The following is a 26,079-nucleotide window of genomic DNA, read 5'->3' on the forward strand; positions in this document are numbered from 1 at the left end:
TTAACACCTAGTAGTGTTCCTTAATCTTTATAACTTGAGACTCAAAGGGAGCTGATAAGAACACAGCTATTTTTAAGTAAAATAGCTATTTATTCAGCTTGTCATGCCAAAATGTTTTGTGCATATACCACTATAATTAGCACACCCTCTGTAACAGGCAAAATTGTACATCAAATTATATTTCATGTTACCTGATTATATAAAAATGTAAAGTGAAAATGATTTATCAATTCTTTTTAACATTACTAGTAAACAATTCAGCAGGAGACATGAGGCACAAAATCTTAGTAAAATATGACACAGGAAAAGCAAATATGTAATTCTCACTTAAATTTAACTTGTCATAATCCATTGTGAATATACAAAGACAAACCTTTAAAACGTTATATTTACTAAGATTCTGGCAATAGTTTTGTGTAACAAGACACAGCATACCAGGCCTGTCACTCAACTTATTTATGGTTAAGTCTCAGCTTCAATATGAAGCTGTTAAAAAAAAAAAAAAAAAATCAAAAACCTGCTTTTTACATGCTAAGTATCTTGGCAAGTATGCTGTTAAACACAGTAAGGAATTTAGAATAGCAAGAATAAGGAGTTAATAAAAAGCTAAACATTACAGCCTAAACAAAACTCATACAAAAAATAAAGGAACTATCACTGATTACATAAAATTTTCCTGACTGGTTAAAACCTAACAGTATAAAACATGCATTTTAGAATCTTTAGCTATCAAGTTCAAAAAGTACCAGTGTCATTTGAAATGATTCCTTTTCAAAGCCAAAGTGTAGTCAAAATTAGTTCAAATGTTATAACACATTCTAATGCTAAAAAACATTCAGTATTATTGAAGTGGAGGTAAATCCCAGAGCTTTTGGGGCATTCTCATGCTGCAAAAGGCTATTTCTCTGGTTCACTCAAAGTAGCATATGACAGAGTCCAACAATGTCACTAAGCTCAGTAAAGGGCAAGACTGCCATACCCGGCCCTGACCTCCCCATGAAGCATGGCTACTGTGTCCACAAAAATAAGATGTGTGAGGATAAAGGCACGCTATTCTGCTAGCTGAAGTGATATCAAACCCCACCCCCACCCCTAAAAGCTCCTTCCCCAGGTAAACAAAAGTATACAAGGGGAAAAAATTAAAATACGCTTATCTACAGAGTAAGGATTTTGAAACGTCGATGTAATCCCTACTTCAAAAATGTTAACTAGAGTCATCTGGTCATGTCTGATTACATCTTAATGATGTATCCAGATTCAGTTTCTGTTGATTTATCATTAGATACTTCTAGTCAAAAATATTAACTTTATTCCCAAATATCTTAACCACTAGTATGACTGCAGTGTGTTATCTCCCAGTTATAAAGCACTGGATGAGAAAAAAACAGATGTTCAAGCAGCAGGCAACAATTATGGCCCTTTCACACAGCGGCATCTGAGTGGCTACTGATAGTCCAGGAATAATTCTAAAAACAAGAAAATTCATGCATTTTAGTAAATATGTCATAATGTTCACAGTTGATATTTCCTTAGACATTGCACTTTCTTTATAAGTGAATCCTGATTCTTCTTAATGTTATGGTGAGTCAGGACTTGAACTAGCAGCCTTCTTTTTCTTCTTCTTACTGTGTTTCTTATGCTTCTTTTTCTTTTTTGTTTTTTCCTGAAAAGATAGTTCCATGTTAGACACAGCTACATGAAAATCTGCAAATTAAAAACAACAACTTCACCGTGGTACTTCTAATCTACTATGTATAGTTATTTCTAACAATCCACACAAACAAGTAAGCTACTGAAAACATTTCTCGAAAAGTCTCAATAATATTGTATGAGGACTAAGAGAGTGCTTGTCAATTTTCAAAAGATGAGGAAAACTCTAGTCAGTAGCACATTAACGTAGCTTCTAACAAGATTTCCTGTAGAAAATAAATTCAACTGGATTATGGTATCAACTGTTATACTTCATGTTATCTAATTTTTAAAGGTGAAATCATTTTAGTTACTGCAAAGGAATCGTCATACCACAGCAAAACACAATTGTTTGTAAAATGATAACTTTTAGAGAATACATTAAACCTGCTACTTTTAAGTAAATAGGAACAGGATTAGGTACTGCTTAGACTGGTAGTGCTACTTTAATTATTAAGTTAACAACTATCTGGTACAAAATACTGACGTACAGTTGAAAAGTATATTTAGCTTAGAAAAATGGACGCTTGGTTTTTAGAGGAAAACACCACTGAGGCCTAGTAAAAGTAGTCATACTGTGACTAGACAAAGGAAGCTAGAATTCTGCTGAACCCTGACTCTCTTGACTTTCTGATGTAAAAGAGAAGGCAGAACTTTTAGAAACAGATATTGGAAATGTAGCATCACATAATATACTAGTTGTTGATATTCAGAAGTAAAAAGAAAAGGCAAGAGCCTTAATTAAGGGTGGCAAAAATAAAACTTCCTCTCCATCTCCTTATCTATTAGAACTTCTATCCCTCCGCCTTCCCTAAGGCCTCTATCACTTTGTGACACTAACAAACTTTCACTGTTCTTTTCATTAGGAGCCCAGGTATGCAGGGACTTTTAGAGAGTCCAAAATCTTATATCTGGGCTTTTAAAAATAAGTTTTGGGTATAGGTTACTTTTTCATAAAAGGATAGTTGGCCACTCTGTTCTTAAAACACTTTTCTTCTTGGCTTCCATGACACCTCACTCTGCTGCTTTCCTTCTATCACAAAGACCTTGTTTGCTGGTTCTTCTTCCTCTGCTCAACCTTTGTGGGCTTCCTTCCCTTCTTTTCCACATGCTCTCCCAGTAACATGCTTTAAATACCACTTAACAGACCAAATCTTTATATCCAGTCCTATGCTCTAAACTCAAGACTGCAAGTGCCTTATTACTAGCTCTACCATGCTAGTTATTAAAAATGCTTAATTTTTCCCTCCAAATCCTTTCTCAACCATCTTAGTGCATGGCACCACTAATTCATCATATTGTTTAAGCCAAACAATCTAAACTATCTTTGACTCGACTCTTTAACTCCACTCTCCACCCCTGAAGCACCAAGCAAGTCCTACCACCTAAGGCCAAATCATATCTCAAATCCATCATGCCAGTCCATCTCCATCACTACCACTGTAATACAAACAACAGCATTCCTCATTTAGGTCCAGTCATCACTTCTGCCAAAATATTTTTAAAATGTAAAGTTGATTTAGGTTACCTGTTTGCTTTGATTAAAACCTAAATAGTGTGCTCTGTGAGATGGCCTCTGCTTACTTCCCAACCTCATTATATGCTATCCTCTTTATCTACTACGTGTAAGCCAAGCCTACCTTTTTTCACTTCTTCAAACATATCAAGCTCACTCCCACCATAGGTCCTGAGCTCTTCTCTCTGTCTAGCATGTTCTATCTTTCATCTTCTAATGGTTGGCTCTTTTTTGTAAATCAGATTTCAGCTTAATTTTACGTCCTCAAAGAGGCTTTCTCTCCGAGTCAGCCTCTCATTTGTCACACTCTTATCTATCTCGTACTCCATTATAACAGCTCTACCAAGACAGAACAGTGCCTGCATAGAGAAGCTTAATAAATACATGCTAGCTGAATGCATGAAACAGTAAAGTATGCAAATATAAATTAGAATTATCCAAAATTAACTTTATGTCTTATTAATCTGAACCAAAGATGCAGTCTTCATCCAAGTTATTTTCCCACTCAGGAAAAATGTCTCCTTGGTCTTGAAGCATATAAAATGTTATTTCCGAATCACACATTATCAGGTGAACCTTCTCAGAGAAGGACCCTCGTTTTAAGAGTCAGGGACATTCTGGGAAGGGGCAGTTACTCTCAAACCTACAAATGATGCTGTTCTCATTTTTCTTTTACTCCTCCCTAAGAAAATGCCTTCAAAGGTCATAGCCCACACTTATGTGGGTGCTCCTAAATTACTTTGCTGATATGATCTGCATTTCTCCTTGATAATTTGCTACAGACTTTCTCTAGGTTGGTCTGCTTCTCATTGGATACCACTTCCACTTTCCTATTCTCCTCTTTCTACTTCTCAACCTGCATGATAGCAGAGCTGGCTTTAGAAATGACTGAAAGAATCATCTTTATTAGTGAATCATTTATGTTGTAACATTCCTGCTTATTTTTCATTGCAGTGTGTGCTTCATGAGCCTTTTTCTATTATTACCAGGTTTGGCAGATCTGGGAGTATCTACTATCGAAGATGGAGGGAATCACCATACTTTACTCTCATACTTCCTGTTACAGCTTAAGAAAGTCAAACAATAGTTTAAGCTTACATTTCTAACAGTAAAATACTGAAAATGAAACAGAGATGTTTGCTATCAGGATATGCTTCCTTTCTTCTGAGCCAATTTAATTTTCTCCAACCCATTAAGTGAAGCTGCTGAACACCACACCTTTCCCAATAAATATTTATTTAGTTCTAGTAAGTGTAATCATGCTTTACAATGACTAATTTTATATTAAAAACAGCTATACTGTTGTCATGTAAAAACATAAGTGATACTTGCTGTTGTTTTTTCTCGTTCTTCACTGCTTTTCTTCTTTTTTGCTCGTATCTACAAAATTAAAATTTTTGTGGAGAACAGAAGATAAATATGTAATTTCCAAGGCATTTTTTTTCATTCACTAATATACCTCTATGTAAAAAACCTTTTTTTGACAATCAAAAAACATTTTAAATGCATTATTGTACCTCAAACCTCTATTATATCACAATGAGGATTCAACGAAAAACATTTAAAGGAAAGAAAATTAAATCTCTAGAGGGCTTCTCTTAGATTTTCTTTCACCACCTAAAAACAGCAGTGAGGTACAGCAGATAAAATACATGGGCTCTGAAATAAAACAGACCAAACTCTGAACCCTACCTCTGCTATGTATTACCCTCAGTTTCATCGTCTTTGTAAAATGTAGGTAATATCCACCCTCAAGGGGGAATGCCTGGAATACAGTAGGTGTTTCTCTTACCTATGGTGTTTAACGAATGGTGGTTTTATATATATAGTGTACTCAGTATCAATGAACTGATAAAAATCTTTTCAAGTAACAATTATTACCCCATTAATATGTTATTTCAATATTTTAAAGTGTGATACACTGGATTTATGTTAAATTCAAAGTTGCTAAAGCTGATGTGTATTAATGTTAAATCCAAATGTAACATATTTTATATTAAGACAAACATAATTAATACAATAATAAAGCACAAAAATTGCTGAAATATTGAATTGTCTGGTTTATCTGCTAGGTTACTGTATGTCAAGTACATGAAAATGTAACTAAGAATAGCACAAATAAACTAAAATAGACTGAAGGAATAGAACACAGAAGCATTAAAGACTATTAACTTTCAATAGAAGCGGTAGCTTTCTCCTGAAAGAACTTGGAGAACGCAATCCTTGTGTCTGGTGGTTATTCTTGTCATCTCAGTGACTGAGGGGGTGAGGCCAAGACAGGGAGTGCCATCAGGCGATATCCAGGGAGCCTGGACATAACTTTAGAATAGCCTGCTTGACATTCATATAATGGGCCCAATTATAATATAAAATCTAAGTTTATTACAATATGAACACAAAGTATTTTGTACTGGGTTTTAAGATACAGTCGGCCCTCCGTATCCGTGTGTTCAGCACCCATGGATTCAACCAACCATGGATCAAAAATATTTGGGGAAAAAAAAATTGCAGAAAGTTTCAAAAAGCAAAACTTGACTGTCACATGCCAGCAACTATTTATATAGCATTTACATTGTATTCGGTATTAGATGTACTCTAGAGATAATTTAAAGCGTATGGGAGGATGTGCATGGGTTAGATGCAAATACTACGCCATTTTATGTAAGAGACTTGAACACCTGTGAACTTTGGTATCCACAGGGGTCCTGGAACAAATTCCCTGCAGATATCGAAGGATGACCGTACAGTGGATGTCCCAGAATAGCTATGTCATATAAATAGAGGGAAGACTGTATTTTGTTTCATTCAGAGCTTTACTGGGAATTGTCCACCATTTTGGAAAATGTCATTGGTGACAATGCTATTGTACGGCTTTTGAAGGGCATAGGTCAACATACCTGCTACAGCCTGAATTTTGTCACAGCTTAATATTTTATGTCTTCTAGTGTTATTAGGCGCAAGTACTTATGCATAGAAATATAATTTTATAAAATTATTCTCTTGTATTCATTTTTATTTCTTTAGGGGACACTAATATAAAAATGTGTACAGGTAGCCTATATTAGCTACAAACTTCATTAAAGGAGTATTACAAAATATTGCTACACATGGGGACAAGAGGTCCTATTTTACAAATGAGGAAATCAAGTCCAAGCAGAGAAATACTTCAAAGATAACTTATAAACCTAAAATTAACTAAGAATGGACTCTAATTCCAAGAGAATACAAAATCTAAGACAGGGATATTAGAGCTGAAAAGGACTGTACAGATTACCTAATTCTACTCCCTCATTTTATGGATAGGAAAACTGAAGTCATGTCAACATTTCTGTTCCACCATATCACCTTTCTACTCCCTAAAGAGTAGTGCCGGGGCTTCCCTGGTGGCGCAGTGGTTGAGAGTCCGCCTGCCAATGCAGGGGACGCGGGTTCGTGCCCCGGTCCAGGAAGATCCCACATGCCGCGGAGAGGCTGGGCCCGTGAGCCACGGCCGCTGAGCCTGAGCGTCTGGAGCCTGTGCTCCGCAACGGGAGAGGCCACAACAGTGAGAGGCTCGCGTACCGCAAAAAAAAAAAAAAAAAAAAAAAAGAGTAGCACCAAACAAAAACAAGGGAATGCTTGGGTTTTAATATGGTACATGCTATACAGTATCTTTCATGCCATCAAAATGGTAGTAAAAAGAAAACATTAGACGAGTAAAAATAAAAGATCTCAGATTGGAAAGGTATCTGGGAATATGATTCTCAAAATAAAAGCCATATTACTATCTTGTGTAAAAATACAAAACTTATTCTGAAACGGCGTCTCTTTTACATATTAGAAAAGTGAGTAAATCAAATATCTTATGAAAATTTTTTTTTACTAATTCGTATTTATTAAATCAAGTAACTAAATATTTTAAAGTAAAGAAAATGGATTTGATCATAGACTTACCTCCTCAGTATAATCTGATTCTGACAGGGACTCAGATGATAAAGGTTTATCTTCAGGATACATCTTTCTTTTTTTGCTGAGTCCTTTAATGTCCTATGAAAAATAAATACATGTATGCCGACTGAGATATAATACAATGCCACACGAATTTTAAGTTTTTAAGTTCTATTTAAGAATTTTCCCAATTATCACAAAAATTATCCATTTTCATTTTAGAAACGTCTAAAATTGGTGACAATTATCAGCAATCAGTTTCTAATTCCAATAAAGCAATGCTTTTATTAAATAACTTGAAAAGAAATACCTATACATCCATTTAGATGTAATATCCTCCTTATTTTCTTTAATTATACATGATGAAGTTTTAAAAAGTTAAGGAAAACATATGGTATAAGAATTGGGTCCTTTGCAGTTTAATTCTTTTTGTTTCTAGCCTGGGTTGGATCAGACAGGCCTAGTGTTTCAGAAAAGAAAATCAACAGGTAATTATTTGTGATGGCCTAAAAAGGTCTCTGCACCGTAGTTCCCTTAGTGCATTTAAAGTGTTAAATTCACATTAAAAAACAAAACAAAACTTCATCTCTAAGTATTTAATGATGAGAAAATGTATAATTCTGGGGAGGAGTACTTAGGGGCTTAAGTACATATTTTAAGAAATAAAACATTTTTAAAGAAATAAAACATTCTGGGAACTTCCCTGGTGGTGCAGTGGTTGAGGATCTGCCTGCCAATGCAGGGGACACAGGTTCGATCCCTGGTCTGGGAAGATCCTACATGCTGCGGAGCAACTAATGTGCCACAGCTACTGTGGCACAGCTACTGAGCCTGCACTCTAGAGCCGCGAGCCACAGCTACTGAGCCCGTGTGCCACAACTACTGAAGCCCGTGCACCTAGAGTCTGTGTTCCCAACAAGAGAAGCCACCACAATGAGAAGCCTGCCCAACACAACGAAGAGTAGCCCCCGCTCGCCGCAACAAGAGAAAAGCCCACGTGCAGCAACGAAGACCCAACGCAGCCAAAAAATAAAATAAAATAAATTAAAAAATAAAGTACCAAAAAAAAAATAAAACATTCTGAAAACATCTGAAACAAATATGACAGAATGTTAAGATTTATTAAAGCTGCATAGTGAATATGCTGGTTGTCATTTTATTTTTTCTATATGCTTCATCAGTACGTATGAAGTAGTTCATAACAACAAAAACAAAACCGCACAAAGGAAAAAATGCTCACCAGTTAATCTTACACAGAAAAAAATGACCTAAAACTTTTACATAGCATGAACCCAATTTTGAAGATACAAACAAACAAGAAAAGAAATTAACAGTGATGATATGTGTGGTAGATTACAGGTGATTTGTTTCTGCAAACAGCTTTATTATTTTGGTAGAAATTATAAATGTTCATTTTAAGAAAATTCACCAAGATCCCACTACAGGGATTTTGGGAAACATCTCTGTGTATATACAATTTTACATAAATACTTGTTTGGAACCCAGTCTTCTCACCCAACAGTATCTTTCCATGCCAACTACACCATTATTTTTGGCTGCCTTTGACATTCACTGAAAGTATATACCACTGAAAGTAGATACCACAATTTACTTAACCCATTTCCTTCTGGAGGGCAGGTATATGAGTTCCTCGCTATTAAAAACAAAGTTGAAATATAGTAAAGGGTATGTGAGGGCAAAATCTTTAACAATAATGACTAAATCAAAGACCAAAGCAGCCTTCATCCAAATGATTTTCTCACTCTCCCATAACCCTCAAAATTGTTTCTTATTTCATTCATTTATGAACCACACTTCACCAAAAAGCCTCTTCGTCAGATTCTTTTATCAGCCATATCAATCTCAGATTATTAGAATATAGTTCATATTTTCTTTAAAAATTGCCTCAACATGTATTTTACCTATTTTTATGTGTATGTGAGGTATTCTCTTTCCCTTAATTACTGAAGATCAAGTTTTTGCCTTATGTATTCCTAGTAGTGTTTCTTAGTCTGTTCATTATATTTAAACTTCGTTCACAGCTTATTTTTTATAACCTATATGTCTTTTTTCCCATTCAGCATTTGAATTATGTGGTCAGAAGTTCATGAGATTTGAGGTAAAGCCCTTTCCCATACCAATGTTATACTCACCCATGTCTTTCTCTGGTTGCATTTTCATACATTTAGAATTTTCACTTATCTGGAATATATTTGGCCTTAAGGAGTGCTCAACTGTATATTTTCCAAATGGCTAGTCATTTTGGTCCAAGAAATGCCACCTCTATCATATATTAAATTCCACAAATACTTAACAAATTTTTACCTGGACTCTACACTGTTCCATTGTTTTTCTATTCCTGGATCATACCACATTTTTTCATCAAAGCATATGAAAAATGTTTTAACTTTTAGCAGAGCAAGTCATACCCAGGAACATTTATTAAATTTTCGCGTTTCTGAATAGATCTGTATAGTTTTCTTCAAATAAGTCCTGCTCACTTCTTTAAGATTTTCCTATATGTTTTTTGTTACCATCATAAATGAAATATTTTCTTCCACTATATTTTCTAATTAGGTATTCCATTGCCTAGCACTTTCAGAACAATTTAAAATAAAAATGGAGCTAAAACTAATGACTGATACATATAACTGAAAATTAAAACCATGTAAGATTATAACAGACACCCTGAACAGGATTAACAGAAGCCATAGACCAAAAGATGTTAACTACCTGTCTGAAAGATTAGCATCCAAAGTATGTAACTCTTATGAATCAGAAAGATTAATAACAATCAAACAGAAAAATGGGCAAAGACCACAAATAGGCAATTCACAGAAAATGAAATCTGAATGGCTAATAAACAAATAAAGGGGCTCAAACATCTCTACACACTGAACTGGCAAAAAGGGAGGTCTCACAGCGTGACAAGTATGTATGAGGAACAAGGGTACTGTCATACATTACTAGTAGGAATGTAAATTAATAACAAGCACTTTGGTAAGCAAAATGTAGACAAGTAAAACGTATGTATATCCTAGGACCTAGAAGTTATACTCCCAGGTATACCTCAGAAAATTAATGACAACTTAAGGAAAAGGAGAAATGGATAACAAATAGCCATTGCAGCACTGTTTGCATTACTGAAGAATGAAAATAACCTATATGTCCACAAACAGGAGAATGGAGATACAAGTTGTGGTGAGTTAAAATAATGGAATATTATAAGCCAAAGAAACAAACTTGAGAGTATCAACAAGGATAAATGTCAACAGTAATTCTGAGAGAAAAAAACAAGCTTCAGAGGAAACATGGTGACACCCTTCTGAAAATACTCTAAGTTATTTCTGAACACATACTTATGTTAATAAAAGTGTATAAATATGGATGGGAAGGAGGCACAGTAATTTCAGAAACAGCTGTCTCTAAGGAAGGAGAAAGTGCCTGGGACTTCTTCTTTTCCCATAAAACAAGACCTGAAGCAAATATGACAAAATTTAAACCATCTGTTAATTCTAGTTGGTATACATATGGGTGATTTTTTATATATGTGTATATTACTCTATACTTTGTATATCTTGAAGTACTTCAAAAATCACAGTGCAGTTGTTTTAGTATCTCATGTTTGCAAATTGCCAGTTTTTAGTTTTACAATTTTTTTTAAAACATGAAACTAACCAATTATTCTTATTTTATAATGGTTTTGAAAAACGAGGAAGTTCTGTTGAAATTATATCACACCCTATTGGCAACTATTAAAATAATCACACGGTTTCTTTCCTTTGACCAGTTAATATGGCAAGTTATATTAATAAATTTCTTATCCTTGAATCCTTGGAATTAATTAAACCAACTCTGTCAATATGGTTTCTTTTTTTAGTGTTAATGCATTTTTATTTGCAAACTGATTAAAAAAAAACCAAAACATGTCTAGGTATATACCCCAGAGAAATGAAAATATACGTCCATACAGAAACATGCATATTTAAAGCAGCATTATTCACACTAGCCAAAAGGTACAAACAACTCAAATGTCCATCAATGAATGAATGGATAAACAAATTGTGCTATATACATACAATGGAATATTATATGCATTCATAAAAAGGAATGAAGTACTGATACATGCTACAACGTGAATGAACCTCGAAAACATTATACTAAGTGAAAGAAGCCAGTCACAAAAGGTCACATATAGTATGACTGCCTTTATATGATATATCGAGAATACACAAATCCATAGACATAAAGCAGATTAGAGGCTATCACGGGATTGGGGGTGGGTGGGGAGAAGGAAACTTGTTACTTAGTGACTATGGGTTGTTTTTAATGGAATGATGAAAAAGTTTTTTTTTTTTGCAGTACGCGGGTCTCTCACTGTTGTGGCCTCTCCTGTTGCGGAGCACAGGCTCGGGACGTGCAGGCTCAGCGGCCATGGCTCACGGCCTAGCCGCTCCGAAGCATGTGGGATCTTCCCAGACCAGGGCACGAACCCGCGTCCCCTGCATCGGCAGGCGGACTCTCAACCACTGCGCCACCAGGGAAGCCCGATGAAAAAGTTTTGAAACTAGAGAGGTGATCAATGCCCAACACTGTACATACACTAAATACTACCAAACTGTAATTTAAAGATGGTTAATAGCATATTATGTGAATTTCACCTCAATTTTTAAGAAATGATATACAAAGACTGAATAAAATACAGTGACACTGGTCTTTATTTTCCTTTTATTAGTAGTTGCTTTCTTTAGGCTTTTATTTTTAATAATAAGAAAGATTTAAAAATATAAACCAGAAACTTAGGTAGGGATAAATTAAGCATTAGGTATAGATAAGCTATAAATGAAGATAAAACATCTACTTACAGTAGAAAAAAGTTTTCAAATTTAGCTATGGTACACTCAATTTGAAACAGAAGTCCATGTTCTTTCATTAAAAGGACCTTCTTTAAAATGACTTGAGGAAACAGGAAATGTTTAGAATCTTCATTATTTTGAATTTTAAACTGAGATAATACATTTATCTATACAAACTCAAATTCTCTGCAGGAAGCTTCTTCTGATCTTTTACCTTCAAAAATGAACTCAATAAGCAAAAGAAATCTTTTAAGGTAAAAAGGGGAATGCTTTAATGTTAATTTTTTGAAGCAATTCTTGAAGTAAAAGAAGTTATCTTAAGGCACTGTAAAGTATAAATTACCTTTTCTTTCTCAGTTGCATCCTTTGACTTCTTCTTCTTTTTTAAACTATCCTAAACAAATAAAATATATATATATCAATTTTAAATGTGAAAGATACAGCATTATGACAGAAGGAAGAAAAATACCAAAAAAGTGATTTACTCTATGACCGAAAAAAAGTTTACTTCCAGAATTTTATTCTGAAAATACGGGAGAAATACAGGTTGTGTATATATGTGCTTATGAGGGAATGAGACTTCTTCATTTATCTGGCTGTATATCAAATCTCTGTACAACTAAAACAACGGACGTTATCTGTATAACCACAGGGTTTATTTTAAAATAAGACTTTATGCTATTGCTATTTTTACCTGTAGTGATCATATGCACTGAAGTTCTAATTCACACCATGCTCAGACATCAATTTGATTTCCCTACTCTTCCTTATAAAGTGGGGAGGCAAGAATTTCTACTTTTGAATCCCTCAGGGCTAGCTGTTAAACTCTCTGAGCCTTCCTTATCCATGAAGTGGGATATACAAAAAACTACTTCATAGGGGTGTTGAGAGGATTGAGTTAACAAGTCAAGTGCTTAGAACTGGGCTCAATCTATAGTAGGCATTCTATAAATGTTAGCTATCAGTATCATTAGACTGGCTCTTCGGCTTTAAAAAACAAAACCAACATCTACTGAATACTTTATATATGCCAGGCATTTTATCAAAAGAAGTCTCAGTAGGGCAAGTAGATATCTGCCATACAACCATATATCAATAGTTGTTTTGTTCTCCTGGGACCCCAGGACAGTGCTCATCAAATTGTGGCCCATGGACAGCACTGCATCAGAATCCTAGGGACCATTGGTTTAAAATGTAGACTTCTGATCCTAATCGGACTCACTAAATCAGACTCTGGAGATAGGACCCAGGAATCCACATTTTTATTATAACCTGCATGTATTTCTTATGACCACTAATGTTTGAGAGTTAATTGCATCTGATAATTCTGGATAGTACAGAACAGATTTAGGTACAGTACAGTAAAAAGGACACTGGATCAGATATTAGAAGATAGATTCAACTTCCAATTCTAATACGATCTGTATGAATTTAAGCAAGATGTTTTCATCTGCACTACAAATTTTTTATGTAGATGGGAAAAATAATGTCTGCCATGCTTTATCATAAAGCTGTCATAAAAATGCTGAGATGTGGGGACCTATATGTCAAAGTACTTAGAGAACAATTAAATGCCCTATGTACAATATTATTAAGTACGTCAATTAAGTGACACAGAGCATCAAAGTACAAAAACAGTATCACATTTCTAAACTGAGAGCAATTTAAGACAGGAAGAACTTAAAGAAGAACCTAATTAAATGTCTGCTATCCAAAATATTGCTCATTTAAATGATTTTACCTTACTGTCTGATTCAGTTTCTGACATGGAACTTTCAGAAGATTTATGTGAACGGCTCTTCTTTTTCTTTTTCCTTTTTCCTTGTCTCTTATCCTACATGAAACATTTCAGAAATATTTGCTTTCTGTTTCAAAAATATAATCGTTGCATTTTATTAACATCAAAACTTAATCAATGAACAAAACTTGATGAAAGGACCAGCGTGTAAATATGTTTTACTTAATAATATTTAAAATGTAACTTACATCACTTTGTTTTATTAAAAAATGTTAAGTGATGAGTCACATGTAATTCTTAGCTAAAACAGAATTTTTGATTTTTAAATGCATTTCTTCTACTAATATTTTTAAATGAACAAGACAAATTTAGGAATCTAAAAAACACATTTACCAATATTTAAATACCTAGTTATTTATTCACAACAGCGCTCTCAGTTATGGATGATTAATCAAAAACTGGAAGTAAACATTTTTAACAGATATTTCATAATGGGTTTCTTCCACTTGTCAGTAAAGATATCAGAGATATTATTTCATGAATCATTACAGGCAAACATTACCTCATCTTCAGAATCTGAAGAACTGCTGGAAGAATCAGAGCTTGATGAAGAAGAAGATGAATACTTGACCAAGCACAAAACAATTAAAGCTTGTGAGATGCAGGAATTTTTTTTCTTTTACTAAGTTTCTCAAATACTTAACGAAATTAATCTAGTGTCTGAGAAACAGATGCCATATTCATGACTTAAATACTAAAATGTCAAATCTCACATTCCCTCACAAACACAGACATACACACACACAGACACACACACAAAGTAACAACAGATGTAGCAACAGTAATCGATTTTCCCTCTTTAACAGTAATGAAGGAGTCACTAGGTTATAAGGAGGTTGGCACCTTTCTTTTATTATCACTAATAGAACAAAACCACCCGTAACTACCAAAGGACCTCCAGGTTCCTTGACTTATCTAGAGTTAGCATACAGGTTATATCAATTATTCTTACTTTTTTTGTACGCTCTTGATTATAACATTTAGAAAAATGGAAAACTTTTGCTCACCCTACCAGATTTCTTCTTTTCTTTTTTCTTTCTCTAAAAGCAAACAAATACAAGTACAAATCTAAATAAGGTGGTGTTTTCAAATGTATCTATAATAGTAGTACACAGCATTATTATGAAAACCCAACTCTGAGATTAAGAATAGCAATAAACTAAAAATGGCATTACCTGTCTTTTTCTGGATGAGCTCTCACTTCCACTTAATAATTTCTCCCTGTGTTTTTCTAGTTCTTTCTTCCAGTTCTGCAGAAAAGTTATAAACACATTAGAGGCTACCTATCCCCTTCTAATACACCTAAATATATAGAGACAGCCACTACTTTCTTCCTTCCATCCTCTACTACCTCGCTCTCATCTCAGCCTCTAATTACAGTCAAAAGATACTGCAGGTGCCAGAATCCTTTACCCTGTCACCAAAGGAGCCTCTACGAGCTCCTTTCAAAGAGGATATTATGAGGTGGGAGCTCCTTACTGTATACTGAAAGGAAGAGTAGGTATTATTACTGAGGCTGAGAACTTTTTTCTTTTTAACAATGGTGGTTAGATTCTCTTTCCAGACAGTAAAAGTTGAATTAATCTATACTGTGGCTGAAATACTACATATATGTTTGTAATCAAAACAAGCAAACATCACCATGGAAATCCCAGGGTAAGATGGGGACCTGGGGATAAGGGGAGAGAAGGGAAGAACGTAACATTTAGAAAACTTAAGATGATTTAAATTACTGTAAGATGGCTTTTCTCTATTTCTTTTTTTAAGAAATCAAAATATACAAACCGTATTCAATATAACAAAAACACTTCTATAATACAGAGCACCCTTAACCTAAAGAGCTAGGCCCAAACTCTTGGTTTATTAAAAAAAAAAGATTTCATTTTTTTTATTATAAGAAAAAAGATTATTTTTTTTAAAGGCACAATTTACAAACCTCATTCATCTTTTCTTCAAATTCAGCCAATGCCTTGGAGCCTTTCTTTTTCTTTTCTAGTTGTTCTTTCACTTCTTCCCTTAAAAAAATAGAATGTACAAGTAAGTTTTCAAGCTATTCAAATTTGAGACGGATGCTTACAAACAAGGCAACAAAAATTTCATAAATAAATTTTTCTTAATATCCTAATAAACCTCCATTCTAGTTCCAGTGCTGCTACATTTTAAATTTCTTTGTTCACGTCCTTGTAAATCAATTATCATAATAAAGCCTATCAGATAATACTAGTCACTCCCCTTCTAAACACGGATTATAAGAACTAACACACCAAACATTTGAGCACTTCCATACAACAGGCACTGCTTTAAATACATCTTCCTTTAATCCTCACAACAATCCTGTGAGAAAAGGTAGTATTATTACCCCCATTTTAGAGATAAAGAAGCTGAAACTTGAGGAAGGTAAGAAAATCTGCCTAAGGTCACAAAGCTAGTAGTTTCAGTGTTAGGGTGAGTTAAGGTCTATATGACTGAATTACTATAGTCTATTACTAAATCACCCATTTTATAATGTACCTGCTTTTAAGAACGAGTAGCCCTGGCTGGCATCTGGGAACTTAGATTTTGGTACCACCCCCTGATAAGAGTGGCTTACTGTGCCTGTCTATACAAATAATATAGTTTATATGAACACCTTCATTCCTTCTGGAAGTCTGGAATTTTGGCACCTGACAGGCAGAGGCAGATCAGTCGCCAATAAAAAAGCTGGACACACTGAATCACACTGGTTGGCAATACCTTACATGTGTTATCATAACTCATTGCTAAGGAAATGAAATGCATCCTGTATGACTCCACAGAAGCAGCCTTGGAAGCCTGCATCCAGGCTCCCCTGAACTTCACTCCATGCACTTTTTTCCTTTGCTGACTATGGCTGGTATCCTTTCACCATAATAAATCTTGCCCACGAGTACGACTATCTGTGAGCCCTTCTAGCAATTACCCAACCTGAGGGTTGTCTTGGCGACCTCTGACCATACATGTAATCCACTAGCTTAGGCACTTCCCCTTTAAAATTCATCCCTTCTCCCCAATTTTAAAGATAAAATATACTTTGTTTTGAGATAATTTATTTTTTATATTTTTTCACGTTACAGTGCCATTTAATACACATATTTTTTGCAACACAGAAATTCACATATAAAGATCTCATTAAAATCATGAGATAATTTATTTTTTGGTAAGCTGCAACAATAAACAAATAGCACTCAAGAACATTCTAAGAGGCAGACACAGCTTACTTCCTATTTAACCCAAAGGAAGGATTCCCTGTTGTATGTAAATACAACTTTCAACTATAGTTGCCCAGTTATCAGGGGCCCTTAGAAGGAGTCCAAAGTTAACAACTCTGAAGCTTGCCTTATGTTACCTCAGGAGTATGGGTATTTAATAATAAGACATACTAAAAAACAATAATGTAAGTGCTATGATACTTTATTTACAAAAAATCAGAGCCACTCAACAAGGGCAAAACAAACAAAAAATTTAAAACAAAACTTTTACCAAAAAAAAAAAAAAAAAAAAACAACTTTTACAATGGGAAACCCTAACTCTTTGAAAAGCCAGCGGATAAAACTAGAAACAAGGTCTAAAGTCATCTTTCTCAACACCTAGTTATACCCCGTGGAAGGGCAAAATTATTCAAACCTACCATTTTAAATAGCTTAGAACACTTCAAGGTTAAGGTCTGTTTTAAGACATAAATATGTGCTTGGTATAAAAGATTCTCTGTGGCTTCCCTGGTGGCGCAGTGGTTGAGAGTCCACCTGCCGATGCAGGGGACACGGATTCGTGCCCCCGTCCGGGAACATCCCACATGCCGCGGAGCGGCTAGGCCCGTGAGCCATGGCCGCTGAGCCTGCGCATCCGGAGCCTGTGCTCCGCAACGGGAGAGGCCACAACGGTGAGAGGGTCCGCATACCACAAAATAAATAAATAAATAAATAACAAAACAGAACAAAACAGATTCCCTGGCAGTGCTTTAGCTATATTGGGTGGTGGGTTCTCAAATGTTTGCTTTACATTCATGCATGTGTTTTATACATTCAAAACAAAGCACATATCAAATACCACTTCAAAAAATTATGTATCTAGCAACTGCTCAGCAATCAATAAAAGTTGTAAAAATAACCTTTAAAAATTTATGAAAACCTTATATATAGGTAAATTGTTTCACAAATACCAGGTAGGCCTTGGTCGATTCAGATAATCTTGGATCGTTGGACCTGAAGACTGGATTGGACCCCTTGATCTGGCCATTGCTATTGGGTTCATATAGGCCTTGAGGAAAAAACAAAAATTAACTCCATTAAAATAACCACTGAAAACACAAAAGTACATTTGCATACTCATAACGCAATCTTTATTATAAATGCATACTATATCCAACTAAGCATGAACAATCTGACTAACCAACTCTTCATTACAAAAAGTAGATTTAATGCTCTATTAAGCCTCATAAGTTTGGGAGATAAGTAATACTGCTCTTTCACAGAAAATGTGTTTTTACCAGAGATTTGATGAAAATAATAATGATATCTCTCTCTTACTCTTAGATGGCTTTACAGTGCTTTTTCCTAAAGCTCAGTAAAGCTCTGAGGGTAATAATATTATGCACAATGGTAAATGAAGAAACTCGATTCCAAAGAAGTTAAAGAAGACCTAACTCTAAATTCATTGCTTATTCTACTATATCTTCTATCTCAGGAAATACTGCGCCATGTTGAGAGCAATTTTATACACAAATTGTTAACATCAAAAATTAAATCATGCGAGGCAACAAAAGAAAAAATAGATAAACAAGACTTCATCAAAATTAAAAACATTTGTTCATCAAAGAACTCTATCAAAAGACTGAAAAGACAATCCACAGAATGGAAGAAAATATTTGCAAATCATGTATCTGACAAGGGTTAATATCCAGAATGCAGAAAGAAATCCTACAACTCAACAACAAAACCCCCAAACAACCCAATTCAAAAATGTGCTAAGGACTTAGACATTCCTCCAAAGAAGATGTACAAATGTCTTAATATGCACATGAAACGATACTCAATGTCACTAGTCACTAGTCGTTAGGGAAATGCAAATCAAAACGACGAGATGCCACCTCACCCCAGTTAGAATGGCTACTATCAAAAACAGAAAACAACAAGTGTTGTCAAGGATGTGAAGAAACTGGAACAGTTAAGCGTTGCAGGTGAGAATAAAAAATGGTGCAGCTGTTTTGGAAAAGCTTGCTGATTCTTCAAAAAGTTAAACAGAAACTCCACCTCTAAGTAGGATTGAAAAAGAACTGAAAGCAGGGGCTCAAACAGATACGTGTACACCCATGTTCATAGCAGCATTATTCACAACAGCCAAAAGGTGGAAACAACCCAAATGTCCATCTATGGAAGAATGGATAAACAAAATGTGACATATACATACAATGGAATATTATTCAGCCTTAGAAAAGAGTGAAATTCTGATACATGCTCCAACACAGATGAACCTTGGAAGCATACTAAGTGAAATAAGGCAGACACCAAAGGACAAACGTTGTATGATTCAACTTATGTGGGGTACCTAGAATAAGTAAATTCATAGAGACAGAAAATAGAGTTTACCAGGAGCTGGGAGTTACTGTGTAATGGGTACAGAGCTTCTTGTATGAGATGATGAAAAAGTTCTGGAAATGGACAGTGGTGATAGTTGTAAAACACTGTGAATGTACTCAATGTCACTTAACTATACACTTAAAATGGTGAACTTTGTTATACATATTTTTGTACAATTAAAAAACCACAGAAATTATATTACGCTCTGTATACTACACTTACTATAGCAGTAAAACACATTTTTAGACACTTTCCCCCAAAATACACTGAGACAAAATAAAGCAGAATATTTGTTTCTTTCTTCTTTCTTTTTTTTTTTCAGTACGCGGGCCTCTCACTGTTGTGGCCTCTCCCGCTGCGGAGCACAGGCTCCAGACATGCAGGCTCAGCAGCCATGGCTCACGGTCCCAACCGCTCCGCGGCATGTGGGATCCTCCCGGACCGGGGCACGAATCCGTGTCCCCTGCATCGGCAGGCGGACTATCCACCACTGTGCCACCAGGGAAGCCCCAGAATATTTCTTTGTTAATGACAGTGTCTAGCAAAGAGGTGTTGCTTTATTAAATAGAATTCACAAATCTGGTCTTTAATTCAGTCTCAACCTCTTGACCCTATGATTCAGCTTTCCAAATTTAATTCAAGTCAACATTTATAAAAACTCTTCTACTTTATAAATAAAAAGAATTTTGGTTGAAAATGACTATTACCAAGGTTGATTTTAAACCTAATTACCTAACATTTGAAAAGAAGTGAAAGGGTACAATGCATCTGATGCATTTTATTTAACAATATCTTTAAAAATGACAAAATCACCCACCTTCATAACAAATATAAGTTATATATTTCTAGATTACTCTGGCAGAATAAACAATATAAAACCACTATAAACAACACATACCGAGAACTACTTCCATTCAACTGGATACTGCCTACTTACTTGAGATGAAAAAGTTAAACCTTTAATATAATTTTCTTACTGGCAGGAATGAATGCTAGAGCTCCTACGGTCAGAGATGTTGAATCAGGGCTACATGTGGATATCAAATGCAACGTTTAAGACTGAGGCATAAAGTCCTATTTTTTATATCAAATGTTATGCCCTCAAATATTTCATTCAACTGTCTCTGCTGAGAATTTCAATCAGTTCATGTGGAAATGACAACCAACAGAGGCCACAACAGAGCAGCTGCTGGCCCAACCAATGACACTGACAATCATCATAACCAAAAGCAAGTACAATGTGCAAGCTAAGATCATCACTTTAAAAACTATAATATCTATCATCTATCACCTCATTTCTTTGGTAGCATGTCATAATTTTAGCAGTACTCAATAGTAAAATATTTTAAGTTTAAAACTGTAAAAACTTTATTTTTAAAGTTGTAAATATATACAAGGATGTTAAAACTGTTATCACTAAAATAGGAAAAACTGAAAATACCCAAAGAGCCGTCAATTTGAGATTAATTTAATACATTATATTCCCAAAATGAAATACTATGTAGCCATTAAAAAGATGATGCCCAAAATTTCTCAGGTGAAAAGCAAAAGCAAGTTAAAAAAAAAAGAGATACCATTTTAATAAATAACTATAAATTTTTAAAAAGTTTTTGATGCAGGTGCACCAAAATGTAAAGGAAGACGTCTACTTTCATCATTTCATACAATGGAGAAAAAAATTTAAAATAACTCATTACCTTTATAAAACAAAAATACTACATGCAAACACTGCCATAATATTAATAGTAAACAAAATGAGAAAAATTCAACCACTCTAAATACCTCCATTATTTATCTCAATTATAATAGCAATATTTATGAAGCGCATCTCACAAGCTCCTTGCAAAATTCTGTGCTCATAATTATTAAGCAACAGTGCTCATTTTACTGTGCACAACAGAAAGGTTTTAAAAACAAAAAAGTATTTCACAAAGGTAAAGCTCTTTCACTTATTATGCGTAAGTGTGAAAAATAATGCTTCTAACATTAGGCGGTGGGTGGCTGGGCATCAATCAAAATAAAGAAACTGCAATTTCTTTAAACGTCTATGACAGTCACTTTAAATACTATGCCCTTTTAAAGCAAACACTCATACTCATATGTAACTAGAACTGCCTGTGACTTCAAGCTGCTGCTGTGAGTTTGGGTAACAGAAAACGATTTGTCTTTGAAACTTAGGATGGCAAATTGAGCTCAAGGGAATATATAAGTGGGCAGCTAGGAAAAAAGCAATGCAGTGAAACTGCTAAGGACAAAATGCACAGAATTTCATTTGCTACTTTGATTACCTATTTTTATCTAGACGATACATCTGTTTTAGTAACAGAAAAGAACACGAAGGAAACTTCTGGAAAACAATGGGCACAAAGGGTGGCCATCACAAATTAAAGTGCCCTTTACAAATCTCAAGAATTAAAATGTTCAGTGAAAAAATAAATAAAAGCCGTTCAAGAACGTACAATACCAAGAGTGAGCCCTAATGTAAACTAAGGACTTCAGGTGAAAATGATGTGTCAATGTAAGCTCATTGACTGTAACAAATGTTCCCCTCAGGTGTGGGAGTTGAAAGTAGGGAAAGCTGAGCATGTCTATGGGCAGGGAGCATATGGGAACTCTCTGTACTTTCTGCTCAATTTTTGCCTTGAGACCAAAACAGCTCTAAAGAGTAAAGCCTATTTTTACAAAAACTTCAACCTGAAATTTATGGCATTTTAGAAAGCAATTCTGTCATCTCTAAAACCATGATTTTTATCATCAATGTAAAAAGAAAAAAAAGCCATTATTTTCAGAGGCACATGTTCATTTTAATTAAAATCAAGAGTTATGGGCTTCCCTGGTGGCGCAGTGGTGGATAGTCCGCCTGCCGATGCAGGGGACACGGGTTCGTGCCCCGGTCCGGGAAGATCCCACATGCCGCGGAGCGGCTAGTTCCGTGAGCCATGGCCGCTGAGCCTGCGCGTCCGGAGCCTGTGCTCCGCAACGGGAGAGGCCACAACAGTGAAAGGCCCGCGTACCGCAAAAAAAAAAAAAAAAAGAAAAAAACCATCAAGAGTTATGATGTACTAAACTAACTTATCAGATGACCCAAGGTTTTTTTTTGGTCCCAGTTTAAACAGTTCCATCTCCTCCTCCATTGCAATGAGGAGACTGAACGAGAAGATCTGCGTCTTCTACCTCTTAATTTCCTGTTTTCCTTTCCACAACCTTTGAAGTGCATATAAAATGTTACCAGAACCACCACGGGCCAAGACAACATACCAAGTAATAAGTAGAGCTCGGAATTATCAAAATGCTCTAGTAAATGAAACTAATTTGGAAACTTTTTCAAATGCTTTAAAAGTATGTGTAAACCAACACCTTTTGCCAGTAAAACAAAACATCTTAGGTCTCTGCATGAAAACTGTACCCAAGGTCCGGTAATTTCTAAGCATTTAAGGCCTAAGGTCATTAAAGAGCCCAAACACTCTTAACACCTTAAACCTAAGGATGCTCCAGGAGAACACCATTTCAACTCTATGAGAATCAGAATACCACAAGGTCTGACTTACAGCCAGGAAAGCAAGAGAAAAGAACATTCCTCAACCTTGTAATCAAAGTTCACCACTGTGGTTCCTAGACATCTTTGATTATGAAGACTAAATAAAATTAAAACAAACGTTTTGAAGACAAGAAATATTTCATAAAAGTGAAGCTCTTTTAGTACCTCGCCCCATCTCCCCCCACTCCCTAACCCCAAAGGAAATAATCACTTAATTTTTAAAAAGCTAGTTCACTAAATGTAGTACAGTAGCTTCAACGACATTTATTTTTTTTCATTTTGCTGCTCAGTGGTTTAAAACTCTATCATAGCCAAGCCTAGAACTGTAAGGCTGCAACCTAAGCTTACTGCTAATCCCTTCTGTTTAAAGCCCATTCAAACTGATTCATAACCTGGGCTGTCCACACCAAGCTAGTAGCCACCTAGAATGCCTTCCTCCCATCTCCGCCTGTCAAAATGCCCTCAGAACCTCGAATTTCTTACTTACAGATATTTCTTACTCTTTCTGCTATTAGGTACTTCTGCATCTCTTTTATCTCATTTACTAGAATAACCTTCATGCCAAGCACTCGCCCGGCCACCTTGCCTTTTGCACTCTCAACTATTCTGCAAAGTTATGGGCAACACTGATCCCCTCTTACAGATGAAGAAACTGAGGCTCAAAGAAGAAAAGCAACTCATCCTAGGTCCCCCAACTCCCGAGGGACCAGAACTGACATTCCAGTCTGGGCCTGACTCCAGAGTGAACATTACCAGGCTATTCGTTCCTTTACAGAGCCTACTAGGTGCCAGGTAGTGCTGGACACTGGGGCCCGAAGCCAAATGCTTTGATCCTGGTTCTCAAATGCGAGCCCGACTTCTGCTAGAACTGGGCGCCCTGCAGGCCCCCGGGTGGAGGGACAACGTCCGTGGCCTCCGTCCCCCCTGGGTGCGCGATCCCGGTCGCGGTGCGTGGGGGGCGAGTCCCGGCACCTCCACGGGCCTCAGACTTTGGACTTACTTACAGGAGGGTGCAGGGGACCCTAGAGCTCTAGAAACTGGGCACTGCTGGCCCGAGTGCGGAAGGGAAGGATGCCAGAGAACACTACCAGAGGGTGCGGCAGGGTTGACGGGGTGTAGAGGAAAGGGAGACTAGAGAGAAGAGAAAAGAGAGCGGGGGAGCCGAAGGCGCCAACTTCGTGCGCGGCGCACGCGCGTCTGGGGCCGGAGCGGGGAGGGGAGCTGGGTCTCCTGGTTTGAGGTCCCAGCGCCGCCGCTGACTCTCAGGCCCAGCCGGGAAGAGCGAGGGGTCCCGCTCTCCTGCCGCCGTGCCCCGCGCCGCCGCATTGCTTTCCCCACCGGGTACTCACCACCCTATTGTCCCGCTTCCCCATGGTGCCGCACTGAGCGATCAGTCAGCCGCTGGGGTAGACCAGGCCAGAGCGGCGGCCGAAGCAGACCCGCCGCAGGTCCTTCTGCCAACTCCCCACCCCGTCCAGAGAGCGGCGCCGCGCAGGCCCGGGGGCCGCGGCCGGCCACAGCGCCACCTATCGCCTCGGAGGAGAGGAAGGCGCCCGCACTCACCCGCGGTTCCCAGGGTTCGCCTGGGGATTCCTGTTCTTTACCGCCCACCGAGTACGACAGCCTCGCCCAGGCAGCTCACTTCCGTTCAGCCTTGGATTGTTTTGCTTTCTTCCATTCCTGATGCGCTGAAATCCTTTCTAGAGGATACAATGATTATTCCAACGCTTATGGTGTGCTTAGCATAGTGCAAATGCTGGAGATAAAGTGAGGACCAGGACAGACGTGGTCTCTCAGAGTCCATCAGGCGGTGCGGGAGAGGACACTGCTGTCATAGATGTTGCTAAAGAAATTGCTCTTTAAGTTAAATTCCATTCATCTATCACTCATGCATTCATTTCACACTATTTTTTGAACATCTACTTGGTGTAATTCACTGAGTGGAAGATGGATATGGAGCAGGACACAAAGATAAGAATAAGACACAAGTGCTACCTTCAAAGGGCATGTTTGTAATCTGGTAGGGGAGATAGATATACACAGGGTCAACTTTACCACATGGCATGTCATAATAATGGCAGTACAATACTAAAACTTCAAGGGAGGTGGTCTGGGCTTCAGAAAAGGAGTCATTATATTTATTTAGAATTAATAGATCTGGATAAAGCTGGACCCATCTCAGTGCAACATCATTAGAAAGTCATTGAAAATCGATTTGGGTCTTTTCTAGACTCTTAGAAAATGGCAAAATGGGCTTATACTCAAACATATGAGAACTCCTTAAAATCATCTTTCCCAATTTGTCTCTCCCTCCCTTTCTCATGCTGCATCGCACAACAGATGATGCCAACTCCCATTTTATCTCTCAGAACTTTCCCAGACTCTCTCAAATGCAGCCATTGGTGGTTCTATTCTGCACTGAAAGTTCATTCTCCTTGGTAACCCACTTTGCTTTTTACTATAAGTTGGGCCTCCATGCTTTCAATTCTCCCCCTCCTCCTCCATCACCCCAGACTTAAGCTGGGGATTCTCTGACCAGACAGGCTTTTCTGTATGCACAAGAGGAAGTTTGTTTTCATGGCTTATTGATAGTGTTTTTAATATTCCAGGAACTTTACAGATATTAACCCAAAGTCATGAAGATCTTTTTCTTATTTTTCTTCAGCAAGTTTTGTACTTTTAGTTCTTATGTTTAGGTCCATGACCCATTTTGAATTTTTTTCATGGTGTGAAGTAAGGGTCATGGTTCATTTTTTTACCTATATGGATATCCAATTTTTCCAGAGCCATTTGTTGAAAAGATTGTCCTTTCCACATTGAATTACTGTATTAGTTTGCTAGGGCTGCCACAACAAAGTACCAGAGACTGGGTTGCTTAAGAAGAGGAGTTTATTTTTTTGCAGCTCTGGAGGCAAGAAGTATGAAATCAAGGTGTCAGTAGGGCCATGATCCCTGTGAAGGCTCTAGGGAAGAATTCCTCCTTACTTTAAGATTTTTGGGGGGGGGGGATGTGGATTTTTTTTTTTTAAAGTCTTTATTGGATTTGTTACAATACGGCTTCTGTTTTATGTTTTGGTTTTTTGGCTGTGAGGCATGTGGGATCTTAGCTCCCTAACCAGGATGGAACCCACAGCTCCTGCATGGGAAGGCGAAGTCTTAAC

General features: G+C 36.7%; 1 protein-coding gene across 1 annotated transcript; it reads right to left on the minus strand.

Annotated features, from left to right (window-relative positions):
* Window positions 1–69: 69 nt before the first annotated feature.
* FAM133B (family with sequence similarity 133 member B) lies at window positions 70–24,397 on the minus strand. The gene is made up of 11 exons (XM_004265603.4): window positions 24,268–24,397; window positions 17,964–18,061; window positions 15,723–15,801; window positions 14,962–15,036; window positions 14,794–14,826; window positions 14,289–14,351; window positions 13,730–13,822; window positions 12,332–12,382; window positions 7,139–7,231; window positions 4,538–4,585; window positions 70–1,663 (listed from the first exon to the last, which is right to left on the minus strand). Exons 1-11 carry the CDS (start codon window positions 24,289–24,291, stop codon window positions 1,577–1,579), a joined length of 744 nt encoding a protein of 247 aa, XP_004265651.1. The 5' UTR covers window positions 24,292–24,397; the 3' UTR covers window positions 70–1,576.
* Window positions 24,398–26,079: the final 1,682 nt, after the last annotated feature.

This window comes from Orcinus orca, chromosome 9 (assembly GCF_937001465.1).
Source record: "Orcinus orca chromosome 9, mOrcOrc1.1, whole genome shotgun sequence".
NCBI lineage: Eukaryota > Metazoa > Chordata > Mammalia > Artiodactyla > Delphinidae > Orcinus > Orcinus orca.